Source organism: Strigops habroptila, chromosome Z, assembly GCF_004027225.2.
Source record: "Strigops habroptila isolate Jane chromosome Z, bStrHab1.2.pri, whole genome shotgun sequence".
NCBI lineage: Eukaryota > Metazoa > Chordata > Aves > Psittaciformes > Psittacidae > Strigops > Strigops habroptila.
In genome coordinates, this window is record NC_044302.2 from 41798816 (window position 1) to 41822563 (window position 23748).

At 45.4% G+C, this 23748-nt stretch overlaps 2 protein-coding genes across 2 annotated transcripts in view; both read left to right on the forward strand.

Annotated features, from left to right (window-relative positions):
• Positions 1-1781, forward strand: part of MCCC2 (methylcrotonoyl-CoA carboxylase 2) — a 38396-nt gene extending 36615 nt beyond the window's left edge. The window contains exon 17 of the mRNA XM_030469979.1: positions 1347-1781. Coding sequence (XP_030325839.1) covers positions 1347-1464 — 118 coding nt within the window. The 3' untranslated portion in view covers positions 1465-1781. The remainder of the gene's footprint in view (positions 1-1346) is intronic.
• A 6978-nt stretch (positions 1782-8759) lies between these two features.
• Positions 8760-10024, forward strand: CARTPT (CART prepropeptide). Its single transcript, XM_030469980.1, has 3 exons — positions 8760-8923; positions 9006-9089; positions 9171-10024. Exons 1-3 carry the CDS (start codon positions 8777-8779, stop codon positions 9276-9278), a joined length of 339 nt encoding a protein of 112 aa, XP_030325840.1. The 5' UTR covers positions 8760-8776; the 3' UTR covers positions 9279-10024.
• Positions 10025-23748: the final 13724 nt, after the last annotated feature.

Sequence of the window (23748 nt, forward strand, 5' to 3'; positions counted from 1 at the left end):
TATTTGTTGTAAAATAAAAAGCATACATTGTCAGTCTCTTTAATATTTTTATCTGATTTGATGAGTATTAGTTTTCACAGCAAATGGCGAAACAAAGCAAAGATGGAAAGTGTCTGCTGCTGCCTTGAACTTAGCAGCATGTATTTATGTACAGTTTGCAGTCTTTTTTCTTTTGAGGATGAGGTTGGCATATTTAGTATTGAGAGGAGAGTGCAAAATATGTAATTTCCTGTCGAATAGATTTTTTCAGTTAATCTTCAAACAGTAGTCAATTTGCAGCTGGAAACTTCAGTTAGGAAGGAATGGCCATGCTTGGTGGAGTCAGTCTTAGCTCCCTATTCATGACCCTTTCTTGTATTTTTAAATTTTCCACAGACAAACAATTAAACATTAGCCAACACTGAAGTAAGTTCAAAAAAGAATGCAAATGGGATGGAGGAGGAGCATCACTGCCTTAACCAAAGATACTGTGCATGTTTTGCAGACCCTGATTACAATGCATGCTTATTTCAGTGAGAGTGGGTTGCAGTGAGCAGTGTGGTATCTTGTTTAAGTACCATGCTCAGGAGGTAGTAGTTGTACAGTATTTACAGTTTTGTGGCCTGCTGGGAGTTTTGACATGGATTTTATTTTGGGTAGGGTAGAGCTGTCACCAAGAACTGATGCCACAAGTACTTTAATTTTTAGATAATATCAAAGAGACTGTATGCAAGTCTGTTTGATTTTGGGGACTTGGGAATTTGGTAATTACCCGTTCATAATTTAGTTGCTTTCAGGGCTGGGTTAAGGAGGGTAGTTGTTTAGAAGTGGACTTCAGAAAAAATAAATACTGCAAGTACTGGAAATACTTGGAATTTGCTCTGGTCTTTTAATGATGAAAGAATAAAAGTGTATCATCCTCATCTGGCAGCTGAACTAACCTGAGTAATGTAAAAAATGATGTAATATAGTCCTTAAAATACTGGCATTCTTACTAGAAGAAGATAGGTAATTGATAAAAGGTCATTTTCCATGTAAATATTAAAAAACAAAGAGGGTCTCTTTTTTTCTAAGGTGATGACTTCATACTAAAAGGAAGTATGAATAATCTAATTTAAAATATGTAGACATGACGTTCTTCTTTTGTCCAAAATTTCTTCTAGAAGACAAATTCCACAGAGTAACACATACCAGTCCATTGCATTGATGGTTAAGATTAATTAACTCCATCGCTTCAAGTATAATTTAGCTTTTTAGTCCACTCTCTTTAGTATAGCCATTTCCAGCTTCATGTACGTGAAAACCTATGTGCTGTGTATGTTAATATCCTTTAATAATTATTGCTTGATTTATTTGTTTATTTCTAGATTATGGGATGATGGAATTATTGATCCAGCTGACACAAGACTGGTTTTGGGCCTTAGCCTCAGTGCAGCATTAAATGCACCTACGAAGAAGACAGAATTTGGGGTTTTCAGGATGTGAACTTAAATGTACGCTCATCAGAATTACCTATGTATATTTTAATTGGGACTGGAGGGCAAACTAACCACAATGTTGACGTGATTTAAAAATAAAGATTTATACAATGCTGTTTTTAATGGAAATATTTGAATTATTTCTTTACACTGAGTAATCATCACACAGTGCTTCAGTGTTTTGATAGTAATTTGAGATCAGTCACAGCACTTGTGTAACACTGTGCATGAACAAGCTGCAACTTGTAGCATTATGTTTAATGTTTTACAAGAAACCACTGATGCTATCTCTTATATAAATAAATCTGCAAAATAAGCTACGCATTTGGTGCTTATCAGCTCCTTTATTTCTTCTAATTCTTCTTTGTATGTCTCCTATAAATGGAAAATATTTTTACAATTCAACAAAAAGCATCTCATTTAAAACCATGCTAATAAATAATTTTTGCAAAAGAAGTGTTGTAAGGGCAGCCAGGGAGTTCAACACAGCATGAAATTACAGATTTCATGCAGTTGTTGGCATTTTGGCCTTTCTCTGGCTTTCATCCAAAAAACATTGCTCTTCTGTGTGGTTCCCTGAAGTCAAAATAACAACAGAACCTGACGGATGCATAGTGTTTTCTGGAAGAGCCGGGGAGAGTACTGGTGTCTGTGCGAGCTGCAGGGCGCTGAGAGCATTTCTTGGGACGGGTTGGCTGCAAAGATGTTTCAGCTTCTTGCTGTGTGATTCTTCTGGCAGTTTTAGTTCCATGAAGACAAAGCATTCTCCCCACATTGATCAGTGTTTCACCCAGAGCACATGGCTGACTCCCACTGACTTTAGTAATATTGGGATGGTGGAGTGCTTTGGTTAATCTTTTGTATTTATTGTAGTTTGTTGCAGTGTAATGTTTTTGAAGAATTCGGTGCCTGGCATTTCATTTGTTCTCTTTAGAAATACTGCATAATGTAGAACCTACATGCTTGGCATGCAGTGTGCCTGGAATAAGGAGGCAAATACTGTGCTAGCTGGACTTGGAAGATGATTTTATCTAGCTTTGCCCTTCAAGTGCCTGGATAGCCATTGGCAGAAATACTGAGAATCAAATCCAAGAAGAGTTACTGTACAATGTATCCTGTTCTGGCCTGTGGGGAGAGGAAAGATTGCTAACAGGAATAATCATCTTGGATAACATACTAGTGTAGCCTTCGTGAACTTGCATGGCAGAGGAGTTCCCCTGTACCCGGGAGGGGGAAGGAAGGTCAGCTAACTACCAGTCCTTGCAGCTGTGTCACAAATGCAGAAGTGAAAACAAAATAATTCTTCAGAATGGGGATTTTCAGTGCAGAGTACAGAAAGCCCGACATAGAATCGTAGATTGGCTTGGATTGGAAAGGGCCTTAAGATCATCCAGTTCCAACCCACCTGCCATAGGCAGGAACGCCTCACACTAGACCATGTCGCCCAAGGCTCTGTCCAACCTGGCCTTGAACACTGCCAGGGATGGAGCATTTATCACTTCCTTGGGCAACCTGTTCTAGTGCCTCACCACCCTCACAGTGAAAAACTTAGTCCTTACATCCAGCCTGAACTCCCCTGTTTAAGTTTAAACACGTTACCCCTTGTCCTGTCACTACAGTCCCTGATGAAGAGGATATGTTGAGCTGTGGGGTCTCTGGTATGCATCTGCATTGCACTTAAAGACTGGTTTTCTCTCTCATTTTGCAGAGAAGAAATATGTCCAAAACCTGGTGTGTTCTGCACCACTAGAAAGATTACTTCTCTAGGTCTGCACACATGTAATCTCACTGTTGTCCTCATATGGTCTCAGTATATAAAATATGTTTTTAGCAGAGAGTAAGACTTTAAAATACTCCAGTAAAAGGCAACTAAGCACAGAGCTGTGCTTTTGTGCCACTGATTCTTGTCTTACTACTCGAATTCATAAATGGGTATGGCCTAGGATTTCTTTATCCCTGAAGTGCAGTGACATTATTTATGGTTGCCAGACTTCTGAAATGCCTTTAAAAATAACCCACTTTTAAATATGTATATATATATATATAAAAAATGTAGCCAGGGAGGAAAAAGTTTTCAGACTCTGAAATGATTGCTATTAATCGCTTCCAATAAGAAGAAATGCTCCATATTTTCTCCTGCTATGGCTGAGTAATCAGTTCAGGCACCTGTTGTCTTTCTGCTCTAAATTGTGGGGCGTCACTTTCCCCCCGAGTGTTACTTCCAAAGCCATAAGGAGTACTGCCTTTTTCTGCTAAGAAAATTGGTCTCTTTGGAGTATTTTTCTTTGAATATAATGTTTCAATGAGACTGGTAATGAACTCATTCTGAGTTGGAGACAGTTAACAGATAATCCTGGGATACAGATAATGGAAGTAGATGGATTTCGGAGGATTCGTGCTTCTGACAAAGATAACTCCCTATCGCTTGTTATGTCTAAAAGGACAGTTATTTGCAGTTATCAAAATTGTTTCCTCTAAATATGTGTGCAAGCCACGTCAAAACATGTCTCTGAATAAATAAGAATGTTCTGCCTTAATACTTACCTTTGGAAACTTGTTAAACAAACAAAATTCATCCACATGGGCTTAGTTAGCGTCCTGTCAGCCTGTTCTGGTTAGGGGAGTTACAGAGCCAGACCTCCTTCCCTGCAGATGAACAATTCAAGGAGTCACTAGTGGTTATTGCTCCCCCACTGCATAGCAGACTATTTTGGAGAAGCTTTTGCAGGTTAGCATGCTGTGCTTTGTGTGTAGGCACCGGCTGTACGCAATGCACTCTGCATGCGGTGGCACTCTGATGGCAGAAATGGCCTCGTGCCACCCACGGGTCTGCTGGAAAACTTATGGGTCTGTGGACCCACCAAGAGGGAAGAGTTGGACTCCGTGCTTGTGCCACGTTTGGTGATGATGATATATTTATGCTGTCTGTAGCCCTTGCAGTGGCAGCTACCTTTTAGGTTTTTTTGATATGGACTCCAGTACACAGTCATTCTCACTTCTCATTGCCATCGCTCTACCAGTAGGATCTCCTTTTGATGTTTAATGAAACCAGTGTGAAATAAACCTAAATAAAAGGTAGCTGCTGCTGCAAGGGCATAAGATTCCTGATGGTAGAAGCAACATAAGAGCTGTGGGTGACTATTTTGAGACTTGTCCTGCCTGTCTCAGGTAGATATCACCTATTCACTGTAGTGTTGGAGCAGCTCAACCATTAATCTCTTTAATTACTGGAAAGAATAATACTTAGGATGACACTGTCTTCTCAGATGGCAGTTGAAGAACAAGGTGGCTTTGCCATATCAAGCACACAAGCTGTGGTGGACCAGGACCTTGAACTCGGTGCTCTAGGCTTTTAGAGGACCTTTCTGTTCCCTGTCTGGTTTCTCCTTGGGGATTGCTCTTCTCAGCTGTATGCCTCCTTCCTCCACTGCCTCCTCAGAGTGACAGCAAGGTCAAGAGTTTACCCAGTTCCAGCTCTTTGGTAGATGGACATGGCCTGTTTAAGAGATGCCAACATTTGAATTCAAGGCGTTTAAAACAGATACGGTGACCTCAGTGGTGTTTTCAAGCACCCCTTTAGAAGGAAGTGGATAGCTGTAAATGAGGCGGTCTAAGCTGCCCATGTCATGTCCCCAAGGACTATTGAAGTAACCAAGGGTGCTTCTCAAATTACCTGGGCTGAGATAGTGAATGCAGGGTGAATCACAAAAACCTACCCGCTGCCATTTTCCTTTTTATTTTCATGGCAACAACAAAGGTGCTGGGAACCGCTGGGAGCTACAGTGTGGTCAGAGACTGTAATCGGTGGCAGTTTGTATAACAAGTGTCAAGGGCAGAGCCTCTGGTACACAATCATTGTGAGGCTTGCATGTCTGCTTCCAAGGCTGGAATGAGATGTGGCTAGAGGACAGCTTCTGTGATAGCTCTGCCTGCACAAATGGAGAGGCCATAAATGTAATTTCTAAGAAGCCACTGGGTGCCTGTTCCCACCCCTCTTTGCCCCATTTTGGGGTTAGTTTAATGGGGAATTTGTAGCCTCAGTGTTTGTGTTAGCATTTGTGTATTTGCTGTTCTTGTGAGAACCCATCTTTTATTTAGATGGCCTTTTCCAATCTGTTACTCATCCAGATGAATTGGTATCTTCTGCTGAAACAATTGTTATCTTTCAAGTATGCCTCTGGACTCTATTATTTCTTCAAATGTGGCAGGACCCTGATTTATCTCAAATTTTCCTTGCTGTTCCCAATTCCAGCCAAAGAAATGTCTTGATTCAGAAAACCAGCAATGGTACAATATATTAACTTTTTTTTTTTTCCTTTTTAAACTGAGGTTGATAAATTAAGGCAATTCAACAAAGCACTTCTAAAATCCCACTGCTTTTCAGCAAAGCCTTAAAGCACCCATTTAAAGCCAGATGTCCACTTTCATGGCTCTGATTCAGTAGAGCACTTGAACAAATGCTTCACACTAATCTCTATGGTCTAGTAGTTATAAAACCCATCCAACTCTGTGTCTACGTCAAGCCAAAAGTAGAACACATAAATGCATCAGAACTGCTCAATGGATACTCCATTATTCTGATACCAGTGTCAACAGACACTTCCATTATTATTTCCCCACTTTTAGAATTACATTCAATTAATTGGTCACAAGGGATGGGTGTGATTATGAAAAAACATATACCATGTACAACTTGAAAAACTACCTGTTTGATAACACACTTACTAATGCACATTGGCTGTGTCCTGTTTGTGCGTCATCTGCAGTAACATTCATTACAGAGAAAATAAGTTAACTTGGAGAAGTTTAAACTAATGCATATCTACAACAGAGCTGTCTCTGAGGTCTGATGGCATTTTGTGTGGATTACCTGGAGCTGAGCCCTGTAGTGCCACGGACTCCCCTAGTTTCATAGCCAGTTGTTTTACAACTGGCTACTGATGTTGCCAAAACGTACCCACCTTTTTGTCACTGTGAACAGTGATTGTGCATTTTTATACCTTTCCCCTGTTCTGCTCATTGACAAGGTCACTTCTGACACTCGTATTTAATAATTCAGCTATTCTGTGTCCTATGGCTTTTTTTTTTTTTGTGACCTTGTGCTGGAGACAAAGTCTACAAGAAGGGCTGAGCAGGGAACAGTGACGTTTGCAGAGACAGTGTGATACAGACAGTAGAAGGCACAGAAACATATAGGTCTGTGTGTGTCTGTGGCCAGACAGACACAATGACTTTTGGACATACAATTTTATAATTGCCTCCACATTCAACAGTAATTTTTCTGGGGAAACTAACAAATTCAGGTTTGTACTGGAAGTGCAAGTTGGAAAGGAAATGGTGGTGTTTTCTGAACATCTCTGTAGTGTTTCAGCACTGCATGAGTAATCCTAAAACTATAAAATATGGCTTGAATTTTTGGTTAGGCTCCACAGATGCTGCTTTCAAAGTTGAGCAGGCCATATATCTGCCTTCTGTGTGAAGTGTTGCATTTTTCTTCGCCTGTTATTTCTCTGCTCTAAGAAGCTTTCTTTGGCAAGCCCATCATTTCCAATACTTCACATAGCTGTATTCTTCCTCCAGCTTAGGATGTGGGATCCGCTGATGTCTGACATCTCAGCCTTCCCTGTGGCAAAGCAAGACTGGAGGATTCATGCAAACACGTGGAAGATCCTTGCTCTGAACAGCAATTACGGAGGAGACCTTTGCTGGATGTGATGATCAATAGGAGCATGTGGGAGGAGGTAACAGCAAGAGGTGAACATGCAGCTCTGGAGACAAGCAACATGATAGCTGGAGAGACCAGAGTCTCTTTATTGCCTCAAACAAAATGATGCTGCTGAAATTTGCTTGTTAAACCACACTCCTCTTGTCCCTTTAAACACTGCCTTCCTGTTTGGAAAAACACGTCCCTGGGCCTGTTCAATTTTCTTTGAACAACCATTGGGGTTTTTTTTGGCTCACATTGATTTGCCTTTTCAGGCAGTTTCTAGCTCCCCTACAGCCAGCTAGGACAGTTTAGTTAATGAGGTTTTCCATATTCCTCCTTCTCCAGAGGATGCTCCCTTCATGCAGGGTGTCCCAGCCCAGCTTCTGCTGCCGCTGGCTGAGGTCAGAATCATCTCTGTGGCACTGCAGAGCTGGGAGCAGAGCCCTCCTGCAGGCAGACCCTGATCACTGCTTCCTTGTCCCCATAGCTGTCATGCCAGAGGACCAACGTCTCATGCCAAGCAAAGCTGCTGCTCAGCTTGCCCCTGTTCTGCCCCAGCCTTGCCCTGGAGACATGACCCTGGATAGGAGTGAGAACTGCCCCTTACTGTGCATGCTCTCCTTGGCATGGCACTGCTCTTCTTCATGCAAGAAGCTGTTCCTGCCTTCCACCTGTCCCTACCCATGCGGCTTGGGCAGCTATGGACCTGCCAGGGAGCTTTTTGGCTGCAGTGTGGATGAACATGAGGCCACCGAGCTTGTAGAGCCAAGCGCTAGCAGGAAGGTCTAAATGGAGATGCTGGGTCTCCTTTTGGTGACTGTGCTTTTCGTCCCCCCAGAAGGAGGTGGCCTTGTTTCACACACACGATGGATGGTGCTCACTGAGCACCGGCTCAGTAATGTGGTATTATCAAGCACCAATGCACAGTTCTCCTCCAAGCACCAGCAATTACTTTCATTCTGGGGCTTTTGATGTTGCTTCTTACCTTGCTTTCAGTGGCCCTGAGCCTTCCCACCCTGTTGGCAGTCCTACCTGTCCTCATTCAAGCCCCCCACTCTCATCAGCTGGTTGCTCACCATCTTTTATCTTCCCCCCATCTTCAGGTTAACCCTCCCACCCTGGCTTTTCCTCCCATCACACCATGCTGTTCCTTAGCCCATGGGCTACTGACTGTCCCTCGTCTCAGGTCCTTGATTTGGTTTCCAAGCCTGGTCTCCCTGACGGCCCAAATTCCACTTGCTTCTCTGGGTGTCCACTAGCCTCCCTCTCCCTCCTCCTTCCCGACCACCACTGGTGAGAGAAGAGCTTCCCACTCTTCCCACACAACATGGGACCGACCTGGCCCAAGCCACCGGGTGCTGGGCAGCAGCCCGCTTTCTCCTTGGGGAACGACTTCTGACGGGGCAGGGGCTTTGGGGGACAAACACTTGGGCCCTTGGGAGAGGGAGGCGCCGAGCCTTGCCGTGCCGAGCCCAGCCGGTCAGGTCCAGTCCGATCCGATCCGATCCGTGCGGATTCGGGGCGCGGCACGCGGCGGGGGCGCTGACGCACGGCGGGGCGGGCACGGCACTATAAATGAGGCGGCGGCAGCGGCCGTCGAGACGGCAGCACCATGGAGAGCTGCCGGGCGCTAGCGCTCTGCGCCGTGGCGGCCGCGCTGCTGCTGAGTGCCCGCGGGCAGGGGCCGACCCCACCGCGCCGAGCCCGCGACCTGGGGTCCCCCGGCGGCGGCGGCGGCTCTTCCCGGGAGAAGGAGCTGGTGGGGCGGGGGGCCGGGGCCGGGGCGGGGGGCGCCGGCCGGGCGGGCGCGGCCTGACGGGGGCTGTGGGGTCTCTCGCCAGATCGAGGCGCTGCAGGAGGTGCTGGAGAAGCTGAAGAGCAAGCGGGTCCCGCACTACGAGAAGAAGTTCGGGCAGGTGCCCATGGTGAGTGCCGCGCCGGAGTTGGAAGGGACGGGAAGGGACGGGACGGGACGGGTCCCCCTCAGCGCCTGTCGCTTCCCGCAGTGTGACGCCGGGGAGCAGTGCGCCGTGAGGAAGGGGGCCCGCATCGGGAAGCTGTGCGACTGCCCCCGGGGGACGTCGTGCAATTCCTTTCTCCTCAAGTGCCTGTGAGCGGGGCCCCCCGGAACGAGCCGCCGGGAGCGCAGGCACCGAAGTCTCCTCGCCCCAATGTGCCGACCCGGGCCGGCTTGTCCGCCCTCGAAACGCAGCGAGAAGCCCCCGCGTCGCCTGTGTAACGCCGCCCGTGACATCCGAAATCCATGGAGCTGTTTTCTTTCTCTCCTTCTCTCTCCCTTCCCCTCCTTCCCCTCCTTCATCGTCTGACTTTGTCCGTCCAGGAAACACCCAGCCCGTGCCTTGCCGAGTAGAGGTGCCGGTACCGGGAGCTGCAGGGTCGTACCGGTGCGGTGCAGAGCCGAGCCGTGCCCGGGAGCGGGGCTGGCGCCATGCCGTGGCCCGGGGCGCCCGGATCCTTCCCGTGGGGCCGGCGGAGGGGCCGGGGCCTGGGGATCCCCCGGGTGGTGGCGGGGGGAGGGTGTGTGCGGAGAGCCCTGACCCGGCCGAAAGGTCCCAGCTCGGCACACCCCTGGGGGAGCGGCGTTTGGGGACCGGCGGGAGCCTGGCTGCGGGGTGCCGGCGGGAATCGGTTGCTTTACCGGAGCTACCACGGAGAGAAAGCTGTCTGGATCCGTTGCAAACTACTAGGGGATATCCTAATCATCTAGACCAAATTGCTCACGTTTCTACAATGAACTGACATGCAGAACGATGTCTGTCCTCCATAAATACACTGTGTTTTAGCAAACTCATAATGTGTTTTAAGCCTTTGTCTCCGTTAATAAAGCCACTGTTCTGATGACAGTGTTTTGGAAGAAGTTTCAATTTCATGCACGGGAAACCCCAGCACTCAGAGGGACACGCTGAGGGTTACTCCAAAATTACTGCAACTGCCTGCATCACCGCGTGCTTTAGCTGGGCTGCCAGCCAGCTCAGGACAGGGCTGGAAACTGGGGTTCATGTCTTCTGGTGATGGCTCGGCTGAAGGCTGCTCCCTGTCCTACTTGTGCCCAGAGGGACTGTGAGGAACAGAGACACTTTGGACCTCAGGTTTTCCCTTGGGAGAGGGCAGGGTCCATCTCAGCTGCAGGACCTGGGCTGGGGAAGCAATGCAGGGGGGCAACCACCATGGGCTGGATCATTTTTGCTGCTTTGCGTTTTATTCTCATAAAAGATGGACCTCTGAAAGAACTTCTTGCCTCTCCCTTGGCCACAATTCCTATGTGTGTCTTGTGCGTGCCACAATCTGTGCTTATTTCTACCAGCTGGGAGATGAGGGTCTGCGTGTGCCAAAGTAGACATGGGGAAAAAGCACTCCTCCAAACAGGTTTCATATTTGGTGCTAGATAAAGCACAAATTTAAGTGAGAAACCTAGAGATTTGTGAGAGAAAAGAGAATTCTGTAAGGCACTTGCTTTACTCCTGAATGACGAGTAAACAGGAGGAAGCCTGGCTGAAATAGGTACAGAAAAACTGACTGCAAAAAGAGACATCACACTGTTTTGTTATCATTATTACTATTATTACTTTTGTTACTGTTGTTGTTATTATTGTTGTTGTTATTATTATTGCTATTATTACCATTATTACTATTATTGCTATTATTATTATTTTCCAGGACAGGGATGAGCTCTTCTTATCCCTGAGAGAAAAAGAAAATAAACAGCAGCTGGAAGCATGCAGAGAGAGTGTGAAAGCTGGTGGAGCAGATGGGGCCAGAGGACTGGGGTTGCCGTGTGCGGGCAAAGCAGAACTGGTCAGGGGGGAGCTGTGTGTTTTGGGGCTGGGGGGCAGAAGGGGGGTGTTAAAGTAGGGCAGCACCTTAATGCAAACGGTGGGAACACTGTTCAGGGAGGACTTTACTAAGAGAAAAGGATACGAAGTGAGCAGGGATGCAGCAATGGGATTTTCCAGGCAGAGGTGGCCACTAGCTGTGACTGCAGTTTTTGTGCCCGTGGGTTGGTGCTGGCCTGCGGGGGAGAGGTGTGGTGGTGCATTCACAAGCAGGGAGGTACGCGTTAAGTTTTGTAAACCGGAACCTGTGCTTCTCTGTGTCTTTATGGTATTTCCCAGAGACACTGTAGAGGATTTTACTTTTGATCTCTTGTGGAATAATGAAATCATTTTTTGAGCATCTGGGCTTGGTTCCCATACACACATGCTGAAAAGGACTTAGATTTAGGTGCTGGATGCTTTCAGGCAGCCAGGCTGTTCAGTGGTCCCCTCAGCACTGAGTCCAGCCCCAGGTATCACTGCCATCTCAACGAGCTGAGTTCTGTGTAGATTGCCTCAACACACAGCATTTTTACTGATGGTTTATTTACATAAAATTGGACTGAAACGTGAAATACGGGACTAAAATACATCAAAAATTCTTAAGCTTGTGTGGCTATTTTACGGTTCTCATTTTGCCTGGTCACAGTGCTCAGAATTACAAATGTGGTTTAAATAAAGATTCGAGTTCTAAATTTAAAACTTAAGGAAACAGGGATTTATGGTTCACTCGCGTAATGCTGTCATTGTGAGAATATTCTCTGTGATACTGTGTGCATCAGCCTGAGGGCTCTTATCACATTATTTATGCTCATGATCTTTTACATTACATTACAGATATTTCTACCCTACAGATTGAAAAAAGCAGGTGAGGAGGAAAACCTGTGCCTGCCCTGCTCCCTCTCTAGGGGGTGGGATGGATCTGGCCACACCAGGGGCAGCTCCTAATGGTACCAGCCCCTGCAGGATGCACCCCAGTGCCTGACAGGATGTGTCCATGTGTGCTGTGGGAGATGGACAGCTGGAGGCCAGTTGTCAGTGGTGTACACCAGGGGCAACATTGGCTTCAATACTGTTTAACATCTTCATTAATGACCTGGGTGATGGTCCAAAGTGAACCATGCAGTTCAATCCATGAAATGCATCTGGGCAAAAATAGCCCCAGGCATCAGAACAGTCTCTCTTGGCCCAAGCGGGAGAGTTGGATCTTACCACACAGCTGAGGACTATGCAGTCTCAGCTTCACATCTTCTTTGCAAAGGGTCTGGGTTCTGCGGCTATCGCTTTCTTACCACCAAAAAGAGAGAAGGGACAGAGCAACTCCTAGCCAGTTTCCTATGGGTATTGATCCAGAGTACAAGGTCATTGATAAGATCAACATTAAGGACACAGTGCCAATAGATTGCTGGATGAAACAGCAGGGCCGTCTTGAAGACAGCAGGAAGGGGGACCCTTCCAGAGCAGCTCGCAGACATACCAAATGCCTATTGCCATGGTTCTGACCTGTTGTGGAAAGACTATGCAGGAATAAACCCTTACTATTCAGGAATAAACCCTTCTTGGGCTATCCTGTGCCTCTGCTGACTTTAGAGTCTGCAGAAAGGCTAATGGAGCCCTGTGGCTGGATTGGGGCACCTATGAGACCAGAAAGTGAGGTTGTCTTAGTTAACATCAGTGAGGGGGCACAGGAGCATACTAACACTTCCAAAGTGGGCCCTACATACAACTTAGCTGAGTGCCCAAAACAAGCACCAAAGCTTTTGAGGGTTAATCTTGGGTTTAAACACCAGAGAACGGACTGCAAGGAAGTTTGGACTCAATCCTATGGTTCAGAAATAATGTGTTTATTGAGTGTGACATAAAAAAACCCCAGCTGCCTCAAGTGTCAGCCCATTAGGACTCATCCATGGTAAATCTGTTTGCCTGCTGGCAACTCCAGCATTTCAAGATCTTAATTTTCTTTTTGATTGGATCTTCTAGCTGGAAAGGGAACCCAGGCACGAAACCCAGCCCTGTCACTAGTCTAACCCCAATTAAATGAGCTAATTGAATGGCAAGCAGTGGGACAAAGAGGCCTAACTGGATTGTACTGTTTTTTAATTCTTGCATTCTGTGGGCTTTGCCCATGTTCTACCTTCTAGCACAGAGTGTGAATCACCTTCTTCTGGTCCAGCTTCTTCTAGGGCTTGCTGAATCTCTTCCCAGAAAACACCTACTCAGAAACTCAAAGACAAAGACGATCAACTTGCATTGCTCATCTGCAGCCAAGTCTCCTCCAGGCTTCCACACAGTTCAGACTTGGTATCCCTGGTGGAGGCAAAGCAGGCACTGCTCTTCATTAACAAGCATCAGGAAAGCATACTCCTTTGGGTGGCAGACTCTGGGGTACAAGATGGGGAAAGTACTGAGAGGACAACTGAGATTCACATCAGAAGTCAGAGTTTGGAGATAATGTTGCATGGACACAGCACATTTCACACTCCCTGGAAAAATCCCATGACATTTTCTGCTGGGGTGGATTTTGCTGCTGCTTGGGGTTTGGTTTCTTCATTTGTTTGTTGTTGTTGTTTTGTGGTGATATTATTTTGTTTGCTTGGTTTAGTTGTTTGGTTTCTTTTTCCCTTTCTTTCAATACCTCACTCGTTGAGCTACCAGGGGAAACAGTTACATACCAATCAACACTGATATAACGTGTCTGTGGATGTTTTCAGGCTTTCTACCCATTTGTAATTTGCATGGAATTACATGATGTTGCATCCACTCAGCTGCTATACCTTGTGAAGTTTCAGTTTAACAGAAGTAGTGGGAGCTTTACGCCTTTGTGTTGGTGGTGGATGCCCCACAGGCTGGAGCTGGGCAAAATATATCTGCAGATGAATAGAGGTGGCAGTATTGAAATGGAACAAATTCTCAGCAAGCAGCCGTCTTGTCTAAATGAGTCTGTTAGCTGAACTGTGATGAATGGGATTTGGGGGGATTGGATTATTTTTTTATTAGTATTATTAAAGCAAGCTGGAGCACACACCTTTACTTTGCCTGGCTAGAAGATCTGTGACCCCTTACAAGCCATCTTCAAGCCTAGATCTCTGCAAGGTGGGTATCATCTCTTGCTGGGAAAGGAGCGTGCACAAAAACATGCTCAGGGACCTGAGCAGTCTTACCTGGGGCCATCGCACAAACCCAACACACATCCCCTCTCACACCCCATTCCTCAGCCTACCTGTGTGAGCCCCATTTCAGCTCATGGATGGGCTTCAGACCCCAGGCCTGTCTCCTGGAGACAGCTCAAACCTATGCTGTAAGCATCTTGTCCTCCACACAGACCCCTCGTCCAGATGTTGTAGTTTGCCTCCAGCCCCATCTCCTCTCACTGCACTCCCCAGATGGATTCTGGACCTGGTTCATCACTCGCCTCCCCTGGGACTGGTGATGGACCATGTTACCAGCATTCAGCTGTGCCCCATTGGTGAGGGCACTGCCTGTGGTGGGGTCCACCTTGGCTCCCAGCTCACCTTTGCTTGGGAAGCACACAGCCCTTGCTGCAGTGATGCTGCTCTGCCTTAAGTCTCACTCCTGTTTGCTCTTGAGTGACAAGGTGCCCCTGTGCTGTGGCAAGCAGGGGCTTGGGGACCCTTTCTACATATAAGGAAGAAGTTCTTTACTGTGAAGGTGGGGAGGCACTGGAACAGGTTGCCCAAAGAAGTGGTAAATGCTCCACTTCTGGCAGCATTCAAGGCCAGGTTGGACAGAGCCTTGGGTGACATTGTCCAGCGTGAGGCGCCCCTGCCCACGGCAGGAAGATTGGAACCAGATGATCTTAAAGTTCTTTCCAACCCAAACCATTCTACGATTCTATGAAGACATGACCTGTGCCCTGTTTCTCTCTAGGAAGGAAGTAGGAGTGTCTTCATGGCAGTGAAAGGAGTTCACCAACATAAAATGACATCTATGCCGGCGGTGAGCGGTGAGCCTTCTCCCAATGTGATCTGCCTGGGGCAACATCTAGATCCCATCACAGTGAAAGCAGGGTGCATGTCCCTGTCCAAACTTGCTTCTGTCTCCAAGAGACAGTACTACATGCCCCAGGGCCTATCTTCATGAATGACCCTGTTCTCCCATATTTCCCACAGGAACTCTTGGACATATTGTCTGTGAAAGGGCCATCAGCTGAGGGGATATTTGGACCAGCTGCCAGCAAGAAAGCACACTGGGAGCTGAAGGAGGCCCTAGACACAGGAGGGGATGTTGACTGGGAAAGCCAAACTGTGCACTTGCTGGTGCTGGTTACTAAGGTGAATTCTTCTGATCTGGGGCTGCAAGATCTCTCTGCTACACTGCAGCTTCCACTTCAGTGACTGACTAGCCAGGAACCCACGCTAAAGCTACAGTGCAGCCAAACTCTGTTTCTCAGATTTACAATTCCAAGTTGGATGTTTTTCTTCTCTGCCTCCTTTTCTGTTCCTCCTGTTCTGCCTCTCATTTTTGGCATGCCCGTGAGAAACTCACTTCATGGTCTTCCTGAGTGTTCTCCTCATGGAGGCACACTGACGTTTAGGGGACAGCAGAGGGCAGAGAAGAATGGGGAGTCCTGTTAGCAGGCTAGTGTGAGTTTGCTTGGCCCATATCCCAGCCTGCTCTGTCAGTGTTGTTGAAACCAACCTGCTTCCTTCAAGCCAGAGTCACTGGGATGTTTCCTGTGGTATCAGAGGGAGCATTCAAAGTGTTACCTGAAGATCTTGGCATTGCAGGACTTTTATCCTGAAACGTGCCCTTTTAGGTTTTGCTGGCTGACCTCTGTCGAGGACTGGATATGACCCTCAGAGAAGCTGAGTGAGGAGGAGAGATTGGAAGAACTAAAGGAGCAGGTTTTGCAAGTAGTGCCACCTGTACACCTGAGACTTCCCTGCAAACTGATGGTTTCCCTCTAAAATCACCTTGGTTCTGACAGGTGCTTCTTGCTGCTGTGGAGTAAGATTTAGTTGAAAAACAGCACAGAAGACCATTTCTTTAATCAGGACACTTCTTTAAGGGACCTGAGATTGCTCCACAAAATGACTGTTGTAAGGAGTGGCCAGCAGTTGCAGTGTAAAGTAGTAGCAACCACTGTGGTGTTACATTATGTTCATATTCCCTTAAGGTCACTGACAAATTGTTTAGAGCCAATCTCCTAATCCTCAAGCAGTTGCTGTCTCTTGCAGCACCACATCAGGCAAAATTTACCAACAAGCAGGACGGACTCCAGCAATCTTGCCATCTGCACTGGACCAAACATGCTGAGCAAGAACCTGCTCCTGCTGGAAGTGCTGATGGAGGTAAAAGACAAGATACATTGAATTTACCAACCAGTTACACCAACCTGGACCAATCAGAGCATTCCCATTGAGAGGTACCTTGCTGTCTCCTCTCTTGAATGCTTGGGGAGGAGCTTTTCATAAGAGTGACGACATGGATGCAGCTTTCTGCATATAAGAAAGGGTCAGGAGTCAGAAAGGCTGATGCATTTTCTGTCCTTGAATTGAAACCAGTGTACTTATGTGGGCAGGTGGAGTTCCTCATTAACAACTGCACGGAACTATTTGGGAAGCAGGTCACTTGCCTTCTATACCCCTCAGTTGAGGAGCGGTACAGTGCCCACAGACAGTTCAACAGGTATGGAGATGGACAGAAGATAATCACAGGCTGGGGCTGCTGATCCCTTTTCCTTAATGTGTTACTGCATCTTTGAAAAGCTAAATTGCTTCTGAGTGCTCAAGATCCTACACCATGGCAGTCCTTTCCTACTGGAAGACTTCCCAAAAGTTCAGTCGCAAAATTAACAAAATAAAATACACAGCAGGTGTTCTGTCCTTCACATGCACATTACCCACAGGCTCTGAGTGTAATGCTCTTAGCTCAAGGGCGTTTTTGGTAGAGCTGGAAACGGAACATCGCTTGCTCAACCCAGCTCATCCTCCAGTCTGTGTTTTGCCATAACCTCTTAGGACAAACATGCAATGACGAAAAATGCCCTCCTGGTAAAACGTGACAGTGGTAATGCTGTTAGTGTCCTGTTTTGCACTTGTGCTATCAGAGTTAGCTCTATCCAGAACTGTTTATTTTTCAAGGTATGCTGAAATCTGATGGTCTAGTCTCTGACTTCTTGATATATGGCTGAGGTGTTATTTTCCAAACCATTTCCCATCAGTGCAGCAGACATTACAGAGAACAGGGCATCAGAACAGGACCTAAAGGAAAACTGCTACAAGGATTAAGGTGAGTTTTGCTCCTGGTTTTATTACTTCTCAGAAGTCACTTCACTGCGCATGCTTTTGCTTTTTAGAGCTATGTTCAGAAGAGTGTGGTGACCACAAAACAGATACAGAGTGTCTGACAGATGCATTTCTCAATAGACCATCCTCTCTGCTCTAACTCCTCCCAGACTCAAGGGCAGATGTGGTCATGGAAATGGAAAAAGGACAGGTTTGTCAGGTCCACAAACACCACAATGAAATGAAGTCATGTATGAAGGAATGTCTTGATGCAAAACTGAGGCAAAAAATGTGCGAGGTCACCCTCCTGCAACGAGAGAATAAATCTCCAGTCTCTACTGTGAGGTTAACTGTGAAATGAAGGCAGATGCTTGCTCCTCTGTGAGACGTGGTTCTCCTCCTTTCAGCTACTAGTTTCAATGTTGAGAAGTAACTGCCCAGGGCAGACACAGGATTCACCCTGAGAGAGGTGGGGAGCATAGATGTGAGCTTAGGGTCTGGGTAACTCTTCTGCCCTCCATTGGCAGGCCCCAACATGGGTTTGATGGGACTATGCCATGGATGTCCCATGGATGGGGCCATAGCCCCAGTGGCCAGTGAGCTGAGCAGGAACAGTCTTGTGCCGAGGCAGCAACAAGGGCCAGCAACACCTGGGGTGGTGTGAGTAAGGCTCAGTCCAGAGAGCAAGAGGAGGGATTATGCCTCTCTGATTGGTATATGTCAGACTTCACCTGCATATCGTGTCTGCTTTGAGCCCTCCAAATAGGACAGACATTGACAAACTGGAGGGATGTCACTTTTTGTGCACTATATCCATGGAGGATGCTGTACAATCTCCAGTTCAATGTCCTGGGTTCAGCTATAGCAGTCATTTTTCTCCTGCTTAGTAGCTGGTGCAGTGCTGTGTTTTTTAACTTTCAGCCTGGGAACAACGCTGATAACACCGATGTTTTTAGCTGTTGCTAAGTAATGTTTATTCCAACCAAGGACTTTCTCAGTCTCATGCTTTGCCAGGGAGGAGGGGAAGCCGGGAGGAAACAGAGACAGGACACCTGGCCCAAACTGGCCAAAGGGGTATTCCATACCACAGCACGTCATGCCCAGTATATAAACCGGGGGGAGTTACCCAGAAGGCCTGATCACTGCTCGGGTCGGGCTGGGTATCGGTCGGCGGGTGGTGAGCAATTGTATCCTCTCCCCTTGTTATTTCACTAATCATTATTATCATTGGTGGTAGCAGTAGTGGTTTTGTATTATACCTTAGTTGCGGGATTGCTCTTATCTCAACCCGTGGGAGTTACATTCTTTCGATTCTCCTCCCCATCCCTCCGGGAGCGGGGGGAGGAAGAAGGGGGGGAGTGAGCGAGCGGCTGTGTGGTTCTGAGTTACCGGCTGGGCTCAAACCACGACAGTTTCTTTGTGGTGCCCAACGTGGGGCGCGAAGGGTTGAGATAACGACAGATCTGACCAGAGCGTGTCTAATCCTATTTGTGATAAGCATTCATTGTTACTACTCGTCACAATGGTGATTATTTGGCTCTCAGACTTGTTGCGCTTGATCTCAGAGTTTCAGCATGTTGTACCTTACTTACAGCCACTATTTGCTGTTTCAGTGTTTATCGGCTGGGGGGCCTGGGCTAAGGTTCTTGTTTCACTGTACTTCATGGTAATGACTTGTAATACAATAGACTCATTGATCATGAAACTGGTCTGGTTTGTGCTTCCAGCGTGGCCATCACTTCTATACATTGGGAGGTATATAATGAAATATTTTAGCAATTGCATATCTTTTTTTTTCTCCTCGGGGGGGTCAACTTATGAAGGAGGCATTCTCTTTCACCCCCGTTCCCCCACCAGACTATTTGCAACAGCAGTTGAGAGTTCTGAAGGTTTCAGATGGCCTTTGAATACCCTTGAAACCTGCCTGCTGATTGTGCTGGGGATCAGCATGTTGGCAAACATACGGAGTGTGTTTTACCCACGGCCATCCCGCCTTGGGAACATCCTAATTCGTTTAATCTTGAAAGTTAAGCAGTATTGGGTTCAAATCTGGTCTAGGGTTAGACGACGATACAGGAGGACCACCAACAGATTTTCCCTGAGGCTGGACAGTCATGAGTGGCAGGGTGTGTGGGATAGTATGGGCAAGTATCTAGCCCAGTGGGCCCCTCCAGTGCTTTGGAACTTCACCACTGAACAAGTGCAACATCCGGAAAAACTAGTAAAACACTTAAACGAGGTGTGCTGTCGTCCTGGCTGTACCAGAGAGGGACAAATCTTGGCAACGTGCTGGGGCTTGGCCTACGCCTACAGAGCCCTGCTCAACACTATCCAGCACCTTCAAAGGGAAAAAAATGTCTCTGGATCTGATGGCAAAGCAACAGACAACGCAGCTATGCCAACTACAAGCACAGCAGCTACTCAGACCCTGACCACAACAGACAACACAGCTACTCCAACTTCAAATACAGTAGCTACACCAACCCCAGTGACAAGCACAACAGCTACTCAAACCCCGACAGCAACAGACAATGCGGACTATATCCATGGAGGATGCTGTACAATCTCTAGTTCAATTATAAACTCGTCTCTCATTTTTATTCATGAAATTAACAGTCATCTTTACAGAGTCCAGCAGGGGGAGATATTTTTCTGCATTAGAGCACAGATCTTTAAAAAAAATTAAACTCACCTGAAGAACAGACCAGTACCGTCTGGGTGTTACGTTACTCAAACTGCTTTTTGTAGGCAAAAGATGGCGATTCTAAGTTCTCTTAAAATGCTGAATTAAAGATGGATTAGCTCATTTATTTGTAGCATATCCTGGTACTGAATTAATTATTGTGGCCAGAAGTATTTTTTTTTCTTTAAATATATTTTCATGAGTGCATTCAGTGCTATTGTTACTTCTCATATACCTCAGAATATATTTTACATGTATCCAACTCACCTACTACAAAATTGTATACATCTTTTTATTTCTGACACCTTGTGAATTTAAATTGGAATTAAATTTACCTAGCTTTACTAATATCCTTAAGTGGAAAAGATATTCAAGACTCAGGTAGCAAAGATGACAGAAATCTATGCAGATAAGCATTAATAAAAGCCTGATAAAATATGATTGTATTCATGTGTAAAATACTTGGACTGTCTTCTTCATTCATAGAGAAATCCATAATATAAAACAGAAAATGGTGATCGTACTGGAGAATTCATGGAGATTCACTGTTGTGCAGTAAGAACAGCATATGATACATAATTTTGTAGGACGATTGGAGGATTCTGAAAAGCTACAACTATGCAGTTCTCTGTTCAGCTCCATAGCTGTTGAGTAGTTTCTGCAGAGAACAGTTTACAAAACTATCTGAGATTCAGATTTTCTGTATGAAGTAATCCAAACAGAAAAAGATGTTTAACTTATGCACAGTTTAGGGGCTGGCAGCCCTCTTCAGTTTTGAAGTAAGAGAATTGATCCACTGGTAGTTGCATTAATTATGCTTTTATTTAGACACTGGTACCCTAGCCAGACTGTGAATTTGTTCTGCTTTGGAGCTACCTATGTAACTTTATTGCTATTGCAGTATTTTTTGCGCAAATTACATCTCATAAATCCTTAAGAGAGTAAAGTGTTGGAGATCTTAAGAGCCTATTGAGGATTTTCTGCCTTCCATTGAAGACATGGTGTAAACTCTTTTTTGAGAAACTTTCATGCTTCCTGGAAATGTATTGGTAGCTCCAAAGAAATACTGGGCAAAAGTTGTTCAGATTGAAGATTTCTAATGGTGTTTGTGCAAATTAACATGTGATGTACATAATTACTGCAATAGCCAGCTATTGGAGGAGCATGTGTAAACCTTCAGGTTCCTGCTGTGCATCAGATTTGGTGCAGGTGAAGGTGAACGCAGCAGTGAGTGAGGCTCCGGAGTTACCTACAGTTACCCAGCGCAGGGTTTGGCCTGCGTGCACCGTGAACACAAGAGGGTGCTGGTTCCTGCGGGGAGACTTTGCTTTTGGAAGTAGCTTTGTTCCGGGTTTGTAATGGAAAAAGCTAGAGGGAAATACGCTTCACTGAAGAGCCGGGAACTGAGAGACACAATCAAAGTAATAACGGTTACTCAAATAAGCTTCCTGAAGTTAGGTACTGAGTCACTGAAGTTATGGCTATTATGTTTTTATTGTTCACATCTTTCTTCATCCTTTCTTTACCCTGTCTAAAGTCAAAGACAAGTACTAAAAAATGATGTGATCTTCTAGCACCATTACAGTGGGCCTGGACATTTGCATAAAGCAGCTGCAGACTTCTCCTAGACAAGGCTTTTGCAGTCACCCCTGCTCAGAAGTGACTCTGGAGACCTTTCGTGGCACTCAAATTCTGGATGGGCTTTTCTTCTCCCTTTTGACCTGCTTTCTCACCCCATTATGTGAATGTGCTAATCCAAGCACTATTAAATATACATACAGATGAATTCTTGCACCCTATTCTATAAATTCAGCAGAAGATGAAAGCAGTGGAGTGTGCGGTGTTTGTTGGGACATTGCTGGAGAATAGCTTAGCAACTGGTAAAGAAATGATCACTTCAATTTGCTGCATTATGTATATTATGCCTGAAAGTGGGGTATCTGCATAAGTGAGTAGCCAGGAGCCCAGACCAGCAACCATCCACCTGATGGTTACTTCAGTAAACCCAGTTGCCTGAAGAGGTACCACCTTAATTCGAAATAGTCCAGATGCATACTTTGAGAACAGCCATTTAGAGATAGACATGAGCAATTCCTTGTGCTCTTAATGATAATTTCTTATGAATTATATGAACACATTTACTGTGGTTTTGACTGTAAAACAGGGGTGTAAGAAATCTTGACTTTATTCACAGGAATTGTAGCTACTCCTTTTGCTGTGTAAGGGAATGAAAGATGTTTGTGATTTTTTATTTTGGTTTGACTGATTTTGAGGTGGGAAAGTTAACTAAAGAATGACTTGGTGCTGTGTTAGTTTAAAAATATCTAGGTAGATCCTTACCAAGATATTTCAGAATTGCTACTGTGCACAAACACACATGCTTAACTACCTATGAATCAATCAACAAACCTTTCTGTATTCACACATGTACACAGGTCAGCAGCAGATACAGGCAAGTTTCATCAGCTGATGGAAAAGGAGGGAAGAGCTTTGAAATAGTTTTCCTCCTGAACATGCCAACTTTCCTTCACTTCCTTCTGGTTCTTAAGCAAACTGCTTGGCTTTCTTGCCTTGTCTTTCCCAAGTAGGTCTACTTCTTCCTCCTTGAATGGCAATAAGTAGACAGTTTCATTCAATTTCCTACTTAGTTATGTCCATTTTCCTTTTTCTTACTCTCCCATTAGGCATGTATTTCAGCACTGGAAAACTTCTCAGCTCTAAAAGAACACAAATGTAACAGTGAGCATAAAAAGTGAGCTCCTATGACTTACATAAGTAAGTAATCTTAATAATCAGTTAATAGTGTAGAAACCATCAGAATTAATGCAATTTATCCCCGAATAATTAAAAGATCAGATACACTCTACAGAGCTGGCAGAATGAAACTGCTTCTAAGTACATCCAAAATATGTAATACTAGGGAACATTTGTCAATGTTTCCCATGAGCTATCAAAAACTGAGTATTCTTCAAGTACTAGCATGGGTATGCTCTTGGAAACAATCTAAGAAATTACCTGATTATGAAAGATATTTTAAGAAAGTGTTATGAACAGCCAACCTAGATTCAAATTGATCTATCTATTCAAGGTATAACTTCACCTTGTCATCCTCTATACATCCAATTGCACTTGTTATGGCAGGCCAGAAAAATCTTTGTCATTTACTGAAAAAAAATCAAAAGGTAAGAAAGAAACAATGGTTGACAAATGCCTTTCAATACAGTGCTTCATTTGAGGACCATTGCTTGTTTTGACTTACACAGTAGGTCTGTGTGTGCTGTGAGAGAAGTTATAATCTCCTTCCAGAAACGAAGTTTAGCAGTTGATCTGGATGAGGATAAGCTTTTGTCTCCCAGAACAATTTTGACAGCTACTCTTCAGGGAAGTCAACAGACTGAAACAGTCAGTTTGTTTTCACTTGTGCCATGATCGCAAAAGCATGAAACAACAGAAACCTTTGCTCTGTGACTTCTTGTCTCCCTGCATGTCTCACTTCTGGTAGCAATTCTCAGGTAGCAGGGAAGAGTAAAATTCAATGACATATAAAGCATGTAGTCATGTGAAATCAGATGAAGATTCTAAGTGCCAAATCCAGCCCAGAGGATAGGGGATCACTGGAGATGCAAGGTCTTTTTGCTTCCTCTCCCCTTACTTCTGAAGATATTTTGGGTTACTAGTTTTTCATTACCTTTTCCTCCTCCCCTCAAATGCTATTTTCCTATTTTCTTGAACCTTTGTGCTATATTTACAGTGTATTTCCATGATCACAGGAAAGCTTGCCAACTGCTGCTGAATCTTGATGACTAATGAAGGTCACTCA

What these genes read in the sequence shown, in the direction of transcription:
- CARTPT (XM_030469980.1), top strand. Translation starts at nt 8,777, where the DNA reads ATGGAGAGCTGCCGGGCGCTAGCGCTCTGCGCCGTGGCGGCCGCGCTG. An exon ending in CTTCCCGGGAGAAGGAGCTG is followed by an intron (nt 8,924 to 9,005) that starts GTGGGGCGGGGG and finishes GTCTCTCGCCAG; the next exon opens with ATCGAGGCGCTGCAGGAGGT. An exon ending in AGTTCGGGCAGGTGCCCATG is followed by an intron (nt 9,090 to 9,170) that starts GTGAGTGCCGCG and finishes CGCTTCCCGCAG; the next exon opens with TGTGACGCCGGGGAGCAGTG.